Source organism: Mercenaria mercenaria, chromosome 4, assembly GCF_021730395.1.
Source record: "Mercenaria mercenaria strain notata chromosome 4, MADL_Memer_1, whole genome shotgun sequence".
Lineage (NCBI taxonomy): Eukaryota > Metazoa > Mollusca > Bivalvia > Venerida > Veneridae > Mercenaria > Mercenaria mercenaria.
Window position 1 is genome coordinate 57,107,904 of NC_069364.1, and position 14,671 is coordinate 57,122,574.

The 14,671-nt window shown below is 34.2% G+C and overlaps 1 protein-coding gene and 1 long non-coding RNA gene across 2 annotated transcripts in view; one reads left to right on the top strand and one right to left on the bottom strand.

Moving 5' to 3' along the window:
• The window catches only part of LOC128556395 (uncharacterized), a 45,219-nt gene extending 37,716 nt beyond the window's left edge, over positions 1-7,503 (top strand). Inside the window, exon 2 of the mRNA XM_053541379.1 lies at positions 2,984-7,503. Within this exon, the coding sequence (XP_053397354.1) occupies positions 2,999-4,105 (1,107 nt within the window). The 5' untranslated portion in view covers positions 2,984-2,998 and the 3' untranslated portion in view covers positions 4,106-7,503. The remainder of the gene's footprint in view (positions 1-2,983) is intronic.
• LOC123565959 (uncharacterized) overlaps positions 1-10,228 on the bottom strand; it is a 44,867-nt gene extending 34,639 nt beyond the window's left edge. Inside the window, exons 1-2 of the long non-coding RNA XR_008370619.1 lie at positions 10,136-10,228; positions 9,117-9,252 (exon numbers count right to left, since the gene is read on the bottom strand). This is a non-coding gene — a long non-coding RNA (uncharacterized LOC123565959). The remainder of the gene's footprint in view (positions 1-9,116; positions 9,253-10,135) is intronic.
• Between the last annotated feature and the right edge of the window lie 4,443 nt (positions 10,229-14,671).

Genomic DNA, 14,671 nt, shown 5'->3' on the forward strand with positions numbered 1-14,671 from the left:
TTACGCAATCTGCTCCGCTCCTGCTCCTGCTCCCCGCTCCCACTCCCGTCGTGGCGGATCTCTCACAAACACACTACTATTATCTATATCTTTTGAATAAGATTTTAAAGTCATTTTTTCTAAATTGTTATCAACTGTTAAAATTTTAATACCTTCTTGAAACATTCTGTTTAACCATTCTTCGTGTAATTTGTGTAGTTTTTCTAAATAATCTAAACCAACTTTGTTTTCTTCCGTTCTGTTTCTTTTTGAAGTCTTTTAAAACATATTTCTGGGTCGGTTTTAACATAAACAAATCCATCAATTGGGTTTTTTCCGTATGGTTTTATAATATGATCAGTTAAGAAAAGATTGTATACTGCCCACTCGGGGTCATTTATAACACCGTTGTCGTGATGTTGTTTTGTAAAAACGTTACTGTTAGTTAAATAACAACGTTCAAGGACAGAAATACCATCAAACTGTTTAGCAAAAGTTAACATTTTTATATGACTGTTTAAAGTTGTTAGCTGAAAAGGAAATAAATATTTGGAAGGCTCTTGAGCAGCAAGTTCAAAAAAGTTATATGAATTATAATCAGAGTCCATAACATTTTGCCATTCGTGAATTGGTTCTGGAATTATATTAAAATTAGGATTATATTCTTTAATAATATCTAAAAACGTACTTTTTCCTGATGCAATATTACCTTCAACTGATATAATTTTTCTCATTTATATAAAATACTTATAGAAAAAATCTTTAATTAAAGTTAAAGTTAATACAGCTCTTCTTCTTTTTTACTTTTATATCCGTTAAATTTAAATTCCTTCATATGCATTTCAAGAGGTGTTGAATAATTTTTTTCTTTCTGCATTTCTAATAGTATTGTAAAAATATCCTGAATAACTTTATTTGGATCTTCTTTATTTACTTTTCCAATCTGTGCTTTTGTTATAAGTTGTTTTATTTTGTGATGATGTGTTTTTAAAATAAATTTCTTGTCGTCAAGTTTTAGTCTGTTAGTAAATATGGTAATTACTGATGGAACAGCACCAGCAACTGCTACAAATACAGGAATAGCTGGAACAAGTGCTAATGCAGCTGAACAACCAAAGACACCTGCTGTAATATATAACCCAGTACTTACTCTCCCACAAAATTTATAACTTTTTCTGTAAGCAGCAGCTAGTTTAGTTAAGTGAATAATTAATTGATCTATTGTTTCTATTCCATTATTATTAGAAATTAGATTTTTATTGCTCATTTATATAATTAAACTTTTTTATTTTCTAAATTAAATTTCTTTCAATTCACTAAATGGTACCCAACTATTAAATTTTTCACTATAACCTTTCCATTTTACTAAAGCTTGTTTTTTCTTATAGTCTCGTCTAATAACTTTTTCAATTCTAAAAACTTCTTGTGTAGTAGGTAAAAGTTCTTGTCCGTAAAATGAACCTTGAACTATTTCATTATTTAAATCTTTAATAGAGTATGTTCTGGGATTTGTATTATTAATTTTATAAATTATAAATATTTCCTCTGTCCAGTTTGGTGTATATCCTTTTTCGAAATGTCTTTTAAGTTTGCTTAAGCGAACTCGATCACCGATTTTAAATTTTGCTTTGCTCTTTGGTATCTTTAAATCACCATATAAATTAAAGTAAACAGTACCTTTATTTAAGTTTTTACTGGCTTCGGTTGGTGTCATTTTTATACTAGAATGTTTTGTTTTGTTATATTTACCAACCATATCCTGCAACTTATCTAAATAAGTATAAGTATTATTTGCTGTAAAATATTTCCACATTATTCTTTTTAAAGTTCTATTAAATCTTTCAATAACTACAGCCTTTCCTTCATTAAATGTATGGTACATGTTAATTTTATTTTTATTCAAAAATGATTCAAACTTTTTATTATAAAATTCTTTTCCTTCATCCACCCATAAATTTATTGGTAATCGCCCTTTTAAAATTATTTTTTCAAATGCTTCTGTAACAGATTCTCCGGTTTTATTCTTTAATGGAATAACCCAAGCATATTTACTAAATATATCAATAACGGTTAACAAGTACTTTACTCCTTTATTATATTTTGAAAAAGCTTGCATGTCAACTAAATCAGCTGACCAAGTATCATCAATATCATTAACTATTACCCTTCGTTTTTGAAATTTTCTTTTAATTGGTTTGTGTAATTCTTCTGCTAATTCATCACTCCATGTGATTCCGGGGGTATACTCTACCCCCTTTTCCCGTTTTTTGACTTTCGTTTTTGTCCCAACCCAAGTTTGTATTTCGTTTCAATTACAGGTTTTACAACTAAATGTTTTGCAATCTTTTCTCCAAATGTTTTTGATTTAGTGTTATTTAAATTGGAAAGCATTTTTTTGTCGCATGTACCCTTTTTTTACACCACTGTCATAACAAAAGTCATGGTCCATACATACTGCATCCAATTCGTTGACAGGAGGTCCGTTATCTAAAGGATTTCCTGGTCCACAATAGTTATATCCTGGAAGTGTTAAACCTTTTTTAGGTAATAAAGGTAACATTGCTTTATGAATATCTAAATTACCTGCTTTGATAGTATTTTTAACAAATTTTGCTTTCATTTTTCCGCAAGATTTACATTTTGCTTTTATCATTAGCCTCCCGTTTTTTGCTGTAACAAAGTGAGGATTTACATTATCTGTAAATTTTCTTTCTTTCAAACAATATATTTTATTTTGTAAACTCATCTATATCATATGTATTTAAAACTTCTTAGTTGGTTTTTACTGGGTTTAAAACCTGTGGATTTTAAATTGTCCGGCATTGGTCAGTCCGGACCAAGGGTCAAAAGGTCAAATGAGGTTAGATTGACTTCGCACAAACAATTCTTATACTACTCGCGCCTAGTATCATGTTTTAGATTCTGACAGGACAGTGAACGAAATATGTGTATTACTAAAATAGATAAGTTCCTTTTAAAGATATTTATTCCTTCTTAATTTCAGACATAACCAGTCAATATGGTGTTCCATTGTCCCGAGTGCGATTTTACTGCAGACAAGAAGAGTGAATTACTGAAGCATCAACGAGTAGAAAATCATTGGCGATGTTTCAGATGTGACATTTGCGATGCAAGATTTACTCGAAAAGCCAACTTGGATCGTCATATGGAGAAACATAGAAAAATGAGCAACGTCCACTGTTCCGAGTGTGGACGTTGTTTTAGTAGACCCGACAATCTACAACGACATAGGCTAGAGAAACATCAAATTGGGGGTGGAGGACAAAAAATACCTTCAGATCAAAAAGCAGACAATGGCTACATAAAACGACTGCGTAAAGATGATAATCCCAGGGATTTTTACGCTATATCAAAGATGAAAGAACAGTGTATTCCAAAATTTAGAACGACTGCGTCTGCATATAAATTCACCTTTCAAGATACTGAAGTAACTGAAGATGTACTGTCTACTCTCAGAAAATTATTTTCAGCGAACTTTGAGGACTTAACAAGAGAATCCAAGCCAAAGGATTTAGTCAGACTAACGGTGCAGACTCCCTCGCTGGATTACCCCATTGTCATACCTTTCCTACCAATAACTCAACTGAAAACAGACAGGTTTATGGCGGAACTAGAACGAGTTCTGCAGTCCAACGAAGATTTTGCCATTGATGAAACTCTGCTGTTTGAAGTCACTGTAGTCGACATGCCTGATGGGGGAACTCGAAAAAGATGTAAACACGTGAACACAGAGAAATTTTTACATGACAAGAGATGCGTCATCCAAATTCAAAATGATGATGACCTCTGCTGTGCTACAGCTATTGTCACTGCCAAAGCCAAGTTAGATGGACATGAAAAATGGGGGAGTATAAGAAATGGTAATAAAATACAAAAAGAGATGGCACGACAACTCCATGAAGAAACCGGAGTTACGTCCGGAAGATGCGGGGTGGCAAAAATAAAGAAATTTCAAGATATTCTACCAGACTGCCAGATTCATGTTATTTCTCAAGAACATTTCAACAGTATTATCTACACTGGACCAGATACTGAGAAAAACATATACTTGTATTATCATGACCAACATTATGACGTCATTACCAGTATGGCAGCCTTCTTATAAAGTAGTCACTTCTGTACAAAATGTAACAAAGGTTATGACCACCAGGAAGACCATAAATGTAACAATGTGTGTTATCATTGTCGAAAAGTACATGACGAAGCAGAAGAAGACTGGATTCATTGTGAAATATGTAATCGATTCTTTCGTGGACAAGAGTGTTTTAGGCTACATAAAAAACGACAACAAAGGGGAACTCCACATGTCAAAAGATCTATCGCTGTAGTGGCTGTGACAAGACCGTAAACAGAAATATAGATAAGAAGCACAAGTGTGGACAGATTTATTGCAATACATGCAGAGAGTTTTACACTAAAGGCCACCAGTGCTATATGATACCGGAAGTTAAAGAACTACAGGAAGAACCGATGTCCATCGAAGAAGAACTTGTGGACGATATTGAAAACGCTTAAACATTCATTTTCTTTGATTTTGAATGTACACAGGATGATTTGTTACAATGTGAAAATGGTTATACGCCAGACGTTTACGGTGAATGTCGAAACTGTTTCAAATCGAGTTGTGGTAGTTACGAACATAAACCAAATTTGTGCGTTGCACAGAAAGTATGTACATCATGTATGGACAAGGACTCTTGTCATGAGGAGTGTGGTCAGCGTGAGAACATTTTCCAGGGTCCGACTACGTTAAACGATTTTTGTGAATGGTTATTTTCGGAAGAGAACTATGATGGTTCTGTAATATGTCACAATTTTCAAGGGTATGATTCATACCCAATTCTACAATACCTGTACAGACACGCCATGGTACCTAATATAATACCTAATGGCGCAAAGATCATGTGTCTGTCTGTGCAGTCATGCAAAATAATAATGATCGATTCCATCAATTTTCTTCCTATGGCACTCGCTAAATTACCATCCATGTTTGGGTTAAAGGAACTCAAAAAGGGGTATTTTCCGCATCTGTTCAACCGGAAGGAAAATCAATCGGTAGTACAAGAAAGTTTGCCAGATATCACTTTTTATCACACCGACAGTATGAAAACGGACGCCAGAGATCAATTTATGATATGGTACGAGGACCACAGAAACGATCACTTTGACTTCCAACAGGAACTCTTAGCCTACTGCAGGTCTGACGTTGACATTTTGAGACGTTGTTGCTTGAAGTTTAGAGCTGATTTCATTGACGTCACTGGCATTGATCCTTTTCAAATATCTGTTACTATTGCTTCTGTGTGTAACTTAGTGTTTAGGACCAACTTTCTTCAGCCTGATACTATTGCCCTGATTCCTCACCATGGTTACCGTCCAGAACCAAATCAGTCTATAAAGGCACTTCAGTGGATTAAGCATCTGTCACATATTGAAGACCACAGAATCCAGCATGCAAAAAATGGTGACGAAATAGCGATTGGTCCATATTTAGTAGACGGCTATTATGAAACGGAGAGTGGTCAAAAGGTGGTCCTGGAGTTCCATGGCGATTTCTGGCATGGAAATCCAAATAAATATTCTAAGTCAACGGTCAATCCAGTAAATCAGATGACCATGGGAGAACTTTATGACAAAACATTAGAGAAGAAGAAGTACTTGGAAAGTTAAGGTTACATATACCGATCCATTTGGGAATCCGAGTTTGATAAGCAGTTTCAGGAAAATACTGACATGCGATCATACATCGAAACTCTAGATATGGTCACTCCATTACAGCCACGTGATGCATTTTTCGGAGGACGGACTGAAGCCTATACTTTGTACAAGGCGGCTTCTGCTACTGAACATATCAATTATTATGATGTCACTTCCCTGTACCCCTGGGTTAACAAAACTGGGAAAATACCCGTAGGTCACCCCAATATTATCCCGGAAAACTTTGAGGAGTTAGATGAGTATGAAGGTCTCATCAAGTGTAAAGTCATTCCACCGAAAGGTCTGTTCCATCCTATTTTACCATGCAAGAGCAATGGAAAGCTTCTTTTTCATCTCTGTAGAACTTGTGTAGAGACAATTGAACAGAAATCGTGTAATCATACGGACGAAGAACGTTCTTTCGTAGGCACATGGGTAACTGATGAAGTAAAGGTAGCTGTTCAAAAAGGATATCGTATTGTAAAAATCTATGAAGTTTGGCATTTTAAGCAAATTTCTCAATATGATCCGAAAACAAAGACAGGTGGACTGTTTACAGAATATGTCAATACGTTCCTTAAATTGAAACAAGAAGCTAGTGGATGGCCAGACTGGTGTCAAACGCGAGAACAAAAACAGGAATACATTGACCTTTACAAGGAGAGAGAGGGTATTATGTTAGAATACAACAAAATAAAAAAGAATCCAGGTTTGAGAGCCTTAGCAAAATTCATGTTGAACTCCTTTTTGGGTAAATTTGGTCAAAAAAAAAAACAATATGCAACAAGTGGATATTGTAGACGAACCTTTGATTTATTTTGCCAAATTGACATCAGACTATGAAGAGGTAACTACCATTAACTTTGTGTCTGAAGAAACCGTAGAAATGCGGTGGAAATACAAAGAAGACTTTGTTGAATCCAGCTCAAAGACCAGTGTCATCATTGCTGCTTATACCACTGCTCAAGCTCGCTTAAAACTGTACTCGTATTTAGATGACCTAGGACCACGAGCTCTGTATGCGGACACAGATTCCATTATTTTTACTACCAAACCAGGAGAATCAAAGCCTCCACTAGGTGACTATTTAGGTGATTTGACGAACGAAGTTCCGTACAATCAAATCGAGACTTTTGTTACTGGTGGGCCAAAAAACTATGGGTACGAATTAAAGACTGCGGACAGAGATGGTAACAAAACGCATTGTAAGATTAAAGGCATCACGCTTAACTACAAAAACAAACTCAACGTCAATTTTAACGTTTTGAAAACCTTTGTGACAGAACGACAGAATGGCACGGTGTCTGTCGTCGATGCCCATAAAATTACAAGAGACGGAGACAATATACAGCTGGTGACCACATCTGAGCGAAAAGACTACAAACTCGTATTTGACAAACGTGTCATTAGAGACAAATATGTTTCTTATCCCTACAGATTTTAATTATGTAGTGAAAAACAATGACTGCACATTAACTGTAGATCTGTTTACTTTGAATACTCTGTTTGACATGTATCTTAAGTTGTCATATACAATTGTGCTATCATATTGAATTATGCGTGTATATATTAAAGTGAATAAATGTAATCAAAACTATAAAGTGGTCCGTTTTAAATTTTCTGTAGCTTAGAGCAATATAGAATGTTTACAGGAAAAAGTCAAATAGTCCTGCTACAAAATATACCGCTAAGAGGAGATATGAGCTTGCACCGTCATCATTGGAAAGCACCCGTCTGACTGGTATCTGAACCATAATGTTGAACACTTCCTTGAATTCTGACATACCTGCATGTATCAGTTACCTGCGTTTTAAGCTTGTGACCTATTGATTCCTCTCAACTAAATTGCCGAAAAGCTTTGTAATTGTGTACAAACGATTGTATTTTGACCTTGGGTATAATAATAGACTTTTTTGTTTAAATTGAATAGATTTGGTAGATGATATGTAATCTGAACGTTTGGATATAAAATGAGATTTACTAATTGTTTAACAATGGACTACCTTTTTTATATTTAACAGTTTTTAATAGAATCCAACCTATTGTTTATACTATTATCCCTGAACGTGTTGGATCACGTCTACCCCCCTATTGTTTCTCGATGACTCACCTCAGGGTACAGCTCCCTATTGTTAGGTCATCGTCTGCTAGATACGTAAACATACCGTTCACGCCCTAGTGATTTCAAAAATTGACTCCTCAAAAAACAAAATGGCGGTTTATATAGATAAAGAGAGAAAAAATTGTGCTATAGAGACGAGGTTAACTACTCGTGACTTCGCGCTGTGAGCACTTTGCGTATTGTGAAGCGTGAAGCGCGAAATCACGATGGTGAAGCTAAACATCACAATGGTGAAGCGAAAATTTCGAAAAAAAAAAATCTCAATTTCGTGCTTTGTAATTTTGATCTCGCGCTTCGGGTATCGCCTTCCCATGACAGAGAAGCGTGAAAGACGAAGCGCGAGATCACAACGGCGAAGTGCGAAACTATGAAAATTTCAGGCTTTAACATTAGCATTGGGTAGATTTCGTACCAACAATATTGAATCATAAAACAAATATTTAAACGTAGCGGGATTGTTGATATAATATTATCTAAACGACATCTAAAACCAAGTATTACACTGAAATCTTGTTTTGATGATTTTAAAAGTGTTGTTTAAGGTCTTTCGAAATATTATACATATAATTTAGTTACGTAATACGCATTGAAAATATTAAATCACCAATTATATAGAAAGAGCATATTTATCTCACCGTGAATTGGTTGTCAAATACTGTAATATCGTATGACTTGTGCCGGTGTCAATAGCGTAAGATTTAACTAGGTATAATGAATGCATTTCTATTGGATTTTATTTTCTATGGAATAATAATTGATAATTTCATACATTTAAGTACAGTTATAACATATATCTATGATATTGAAGGCTGAGCGTGAAGCTATTATATCTTATTCTTTATTTATATACCCTTACAATAGTTTCGCGCTGAGCTCAAGATAAAGTAATGATCATTATGCGAGACAAATTACGTCTGCAGTGTTAAACAAAAATTCATAGTCAAAAGTTTTAATATAGGCTTGAAAAATGTAATTTTTCCGACTTCTCAACAAGCATTTTATCAATTGTTAACACTGTATTATAATTTTGTTACAGAAATTTCCTCCTAGACAGCGTATGATTGTAATATTTCACATGGTCAGGATTATTACAAAATAAGCAATCAGATAGTAGGATTATGAGATGAATTGCAAAACTGTACCTAAATTGTTATAAAACTACAAAGACAATTGGTGAATTTCAATGCACGTTAAATCAGTTAATCATATAAATCAGTTTGCTATACAAATAATGTCTATAAGAAACATGTTCGCTATACTTTTATTACAAACTCAGGTTATAACAAAACACACTTACTTGCAATGATAATGTATGAAGCCGTCTCCGTTGCCGTTGCATGACACTAGCCAATTAATTGTGTATGGTTGTCAGATTTTCACTACGCAGCTGCGTATTTGCGTAAAGGTATCTATACGTGCTTGGTTTGCGTAAGCTGCAATATTAGATATTACGCAGTAAAAGTCCATATTATTCCCCGAGAGGCCCGTACGGCCATCCAGTCAATTTATACAAACGCGCAATTCACCTAAACATGCATTTTCTTTCTGGTCTGTATGGTGGCATATTTCTGCCACATGATAGCTAGGTAGCTATCACGATAATTTAATAATTTGAATAACTTTTCAGGAAATGTTTGTATTTTTTCTGAAAACATTTCAGCAATAAATAATATTTTCTAGATAGTGGTATTCATTTCCTGAAAATGTTTTAGCGCAAAATTTCGCGTTAACGCTTGGAACTGCCATAAGATGCTCAGTAACTATCACGATAATATTTCAAACTTTCCAGCAAAGTTAGGCATTTTTTCTGAAAACATTATCGCAATAAATTATTTTTTCTCGATACGACTTTTATTTCCAGGAAACTTTAGGCTACTGCGATAAACTTTTCAGAAAAGTTCGAAATATCAAGATAATATCTGAAAGTATCGAGAAAGTAATCTAGCTAATAAATGGCAGTTGTGGGCACTTACACAAAAAGTATCGAGAAAATAATGTAAATCATCGCAAAAATATTTCCAGGAAACTTTCCGCTATTGAGATAATCTTTTCAGAAAACTAGGCTTTAATATCAAGATAATTTTTTGAAGTATCGCGATAGCTACCTAGCTATCTCGTGGCAGAAATATGCCACCATAGGTATGCTACCAGTGGTCTACTCTAGTGTTGTCGTCCCCTTAAGAAGCTATAGATTTACTGAAGAAAATAATAGGAAATTACAAAATAATAATAATAATAATAATAATAATAAAACAAAAAAAACATAGGCCTAGTGTTATTTTCCATTACAGACACACGCATATCAGGTAAAATTACCTTAATGATCACATGAATTCGCAGTTCCAGTGTTAGATAACTATAACTTTTTTCCGAGCAGTAATTCAAATGCTCTGAACTCACTATGCATTTATAATAAATTGATACGAGGTTTCCCTGATGACGCGATTCTATAATTAAACATTAGCGGAACTATACGAGATTTAACGGATTTTTTTTTTATCAAAACATTTACGGTGGGGAAACCAATAATGCAACGTCATCAAATTTGAAAAACCGGCGCAAATGAGCTGACCACATACAAATTTACGCCAATTCAGGTAAGAAAAGTCTTGTAACTTTTTTATTATTGCAACTTTCGACTCGAGATAAAGATACGGAAGCCATGGAGGGACATTTTAGTAACTTCTTATGACTTATTTGTTATTACTTATTTGTTATTACTTATTACTTAAAGGTATCACAAGCCACTGTGCACTCACAAGATCCAATAATCATTCACAGGGATATAAAGCCGGAAAATATACTTGTTTCACAAAATTTCCATGTGGTAAAGTTACGTGACATGGGTTTGAGCAAGCTCAGGAGCACGAATACTGTCATGACAACTATGGCTGGTGGGTCCACACAACCTGGCACTTCTGCTTACCAGGCATCCGAGGTGATGCTGGAAAGAAGCAGCTCTACAACCATCTTGGATAAGGGGTTAAGTTACAGTGCTAGCGACAGACCACATATACTTGAAATAGCTTTCATTGTTTGATGTTAGACCAAAATTAAAGATACTGTTGAAACAGGCGTAAAATCCCAAGAAAAAATTATACTTGTCGAGAGTAGCACTTATTTTTGAACTTAGTATGCATTGTGTTAAATGATGTTGAGTGAAATTATGAACTTGGGATGTTATAGACCTTATTACCCAAGCTACGGTAACTATGCAAATTCCTCGATGTTTTGATTTTAACGCGCATGCGCTCTTTACGTGTGGCAAAAGAACTCTCAACGATAAGGAAACCTACATAAAATCATCATTTTGTTACGAATTGTTTTGCCACTATATGGTTGATTTCAGTCAAGTAATTTATCATACAGTATGCTTTGATTAAAGACATGTACGCTTACCTGCAAAGCCTGCTTTATTCATATTTTCGTCAGAAAAGAACAAGCATTTCCAGTCCGTTTCCACACATCATACACACAAAAAACTTGTTCCTTACATTTAGAAATGTCATATTTTTCATTATATCTATTTTTCCATAACTTCAAATAGTTGTTGTATATATTTTTCTCCGACCTAACCGATATCTACATATTCAGGGGTCGCGGCTCCATGTCACTGAGGTTGCTGTTTCAAGTGTACTACCGGAAATCGTTACGTAACTATTATGCAAATGACATAATAAAACATAGGACACAGGATCCTTTCAGGGGTGCCCCCTAATTAGAGCGTATCATAAAATTTACTAAGGCATATCAGATGGCTTTGGTGTGATGTACTTCAACAAAATTAATGCATCCAGTCATCAATGCCATATTATAAGAACGCACTCGGATTAATATATCACGTGGCGTAGCCATTTTGTGATTCAAAAATAAACATTTTACGAGGTACCTAGTATTTCAAGTTCAATAAAAATACATTTTGGAACATTAATGGACATTTTCATTCAAAACTGTAAAAGTGTAGTTACAAATATCTAAATTCGTAAGATATGAATCAAATCAAGGACTATAACTACACACTGAAGGAAAACACAAACACAAAATCTCTAATTATTTTATTTCTTATGTTTACATGCTAGATCATTTTCATATCGAAAATGTATCGTGAGCAGAAGTCATTATCTGTAATTTGATAGAATACTTATGATAAACTTGAATTTCGCAAAAAGTAGAACAGATGAAGAATGTAAATGTAGAACACCCCTCCATGATCAACAATTAGGTAAAATTTGCCGTCTTATCGGTAAAATTATCCCCCTTGAAATCACCTGGCTGTGCGATATCGATTTTTATCTGGTTGATATTTTCCAGTAGAAACAAAGAAGGAAAAAATATTTGAACAAATATTGTTTTAATTAGAATGAACACACGCAACATGTCTATTAAATCTGACCGCATCCGAACCAATTCGATATTGTCATATAAAAACTTTCAAATTCGAAGAATCAATAGAAACAAAAAAATAACAGTTTTAAGATAGTTTTTATTATACTTATGGGGTCTATTTATTCATTTCATTTCATTTTTTCTTTAAATTCGGAATGAACTGATCAGTACAATTGGATAAAAAAGATCAAAGGCTGAACTTTGTTAATTGAACATTTTATTTTCAACTGCGACATTTAATTATATTTCAAGTACCATATAAGCTAATTGCGACAGGTTGCAAGTTATGTGAGATCATGTAAGGACATAGAACAAAAACTTTATTAATTCATGGAAAACAGCTTTTTGTCAATTTTCTTAATGCGCACTTGTTAAAATATATCAGCTGTGGGTTTGCAAAGATCTAAATATATTTTTCTTTGTCTTTCAGCGGATATTTGCTATAAAAGAAACCCATTATTGATCGAATAGATTGAAATACAGTATAACTCTCACGTAATTTGTATTGTGCAGTCATGTCTTTTTGCCCTACATAGAGTGCGCATGTGCGAAAATTGTTTCCCATTGCTAAGGAATTAGCTTGGGGTAAAAAGGTCTATTTTATTTCTTGTAGTGCATGATGCTGTCATTAGTCATTCTTAAAATATTAGATTAAAATTTATACTGGCTGTGAACTTCTACGGACCAGTGACAATTTTAACAATTAATGATATATTGGTAACTCTATATAGAGCCTATCAAAATGTTTTTCTGTTACATGAGTCGTGTGTTAACGGCTTCTTATGTAAAAGAACTGTGTGTTTAATCATATTCATGTTTATATGCAGACACATAGCAGCAGAAAGCGTTGCTCTGTTTGGATAAGTCAGAGAGAATATCCATTGTTTCATACATAATTGTTCATTGGTTTTGTATCTATTTTAACTTAATAAGTGAATTGAGGATTAGTTCAGGGAAACATACAGTTAAATGCTGCTTTTTAGCAATTAGTATCGGTGGGTTGTCCGGCGTCCATCGTCCGTCGTCCATTGCGCATCATCCATCATGAACATTTCATTTAGATGTCTTCTTCTCAGAAACTACAAACCAGATATCCACCAACCTTGGTCTGTAGCATCCTTACATTGATCTCTTTCTAAAACCAGGAAATGGTTTCGGCCCACAGCACACATGGACCACTGTAACTAAAGAAGATAAACATTTGAATGGCTTCTGAAAATGGCTTTCTGTCAAAGGTCAATAGGATATTTTTTCTTTCTGGTCGATAACTCTGTCATCAATGGAGGGATTTTAATATTACTGGACAATAATGTTCACCATAATGAAACAATGTGCCATACGCAATACCCAGACCCCTAGTGCAAAGGTCAAGGTAACACCTGAAGGTCAAAAGTCCACATTGATCTTTTCCTGTTCAATCTGTACAATATTTTATATAAGCTAATGTGTCATATGGACCCAAGTAAAAATGATGTATTTTCTTAAGAATTACTTTCCCTTAATATGATGATTTCTTACATTTTTTTATCATATTTTTCCACAAAATTCTGTGAAGCAGGAATCAAAACAAACTGACGTATTATAATGCTAAGCATTACATCTGATATAATGCTAAGCATTACATCTGATATCATATTTGATGATTCTAATTACTAATAAATTAATTTTTAGCTCGATTATTCGAAGAATAAATAGAGCTATCCTACTCACCACGGCGTCTGCGTCGGCGTCGGCGTCACACCTTGGTTAAGTTTTTCGTACCAGTCCACATTTTGACAAAACCTTTTGAGATAAAGCTTTGAAACTTTCAAAACTGATGTAACATCACCATATCAAATTCGAAGCAAGAGTACATAATTCCATCAATAATTTTGGCTGAATTATGCCGCCTTTTAACTCACAAATCCTGGTTAAGTTTTTCGTACCAGTTCATATTTTGTTTAAACTGTTTGACCTATGGATTTGAAACTTTTATCACTTGTTTATTATAATAATTTCTATCTGTAGGCAAGAATCTATAACTCTGTCAACTATTTTAGCTGAATTATGGCCTTTTTTTACTTGGATATTGGTACAATTTTCGTACAAGTCCATGTTTTTTTCAAAACTATTTGACATGTGGCTTTAAAACACTTGTTTATCATCATGATTTCCATCTGTAGACAAGAGCACATAACTCTGTCAACTAATTTGGCTGAATTATGGCCCTTTTTGTACTTTGAAAATTGGCTCATTTTTCGTTCATGTCAACGTTTTGTCAAAACTATTTGAAATGTTGCTTTGAAGCTTGTTTGTCGTCATGATCTCCTTCTGTAGGCAAGATAACATAACTATGTCAACCTTTTTTGCTGAATTATGGCCATTTTTGGACTTTGAAATCAGTAATTTTTTCATACTAGTCCATGTTTTGCCTAACCTGTTTGTCATATTGCTTTGAAACTTTGGCCACTTGTTTACTGCCATAGT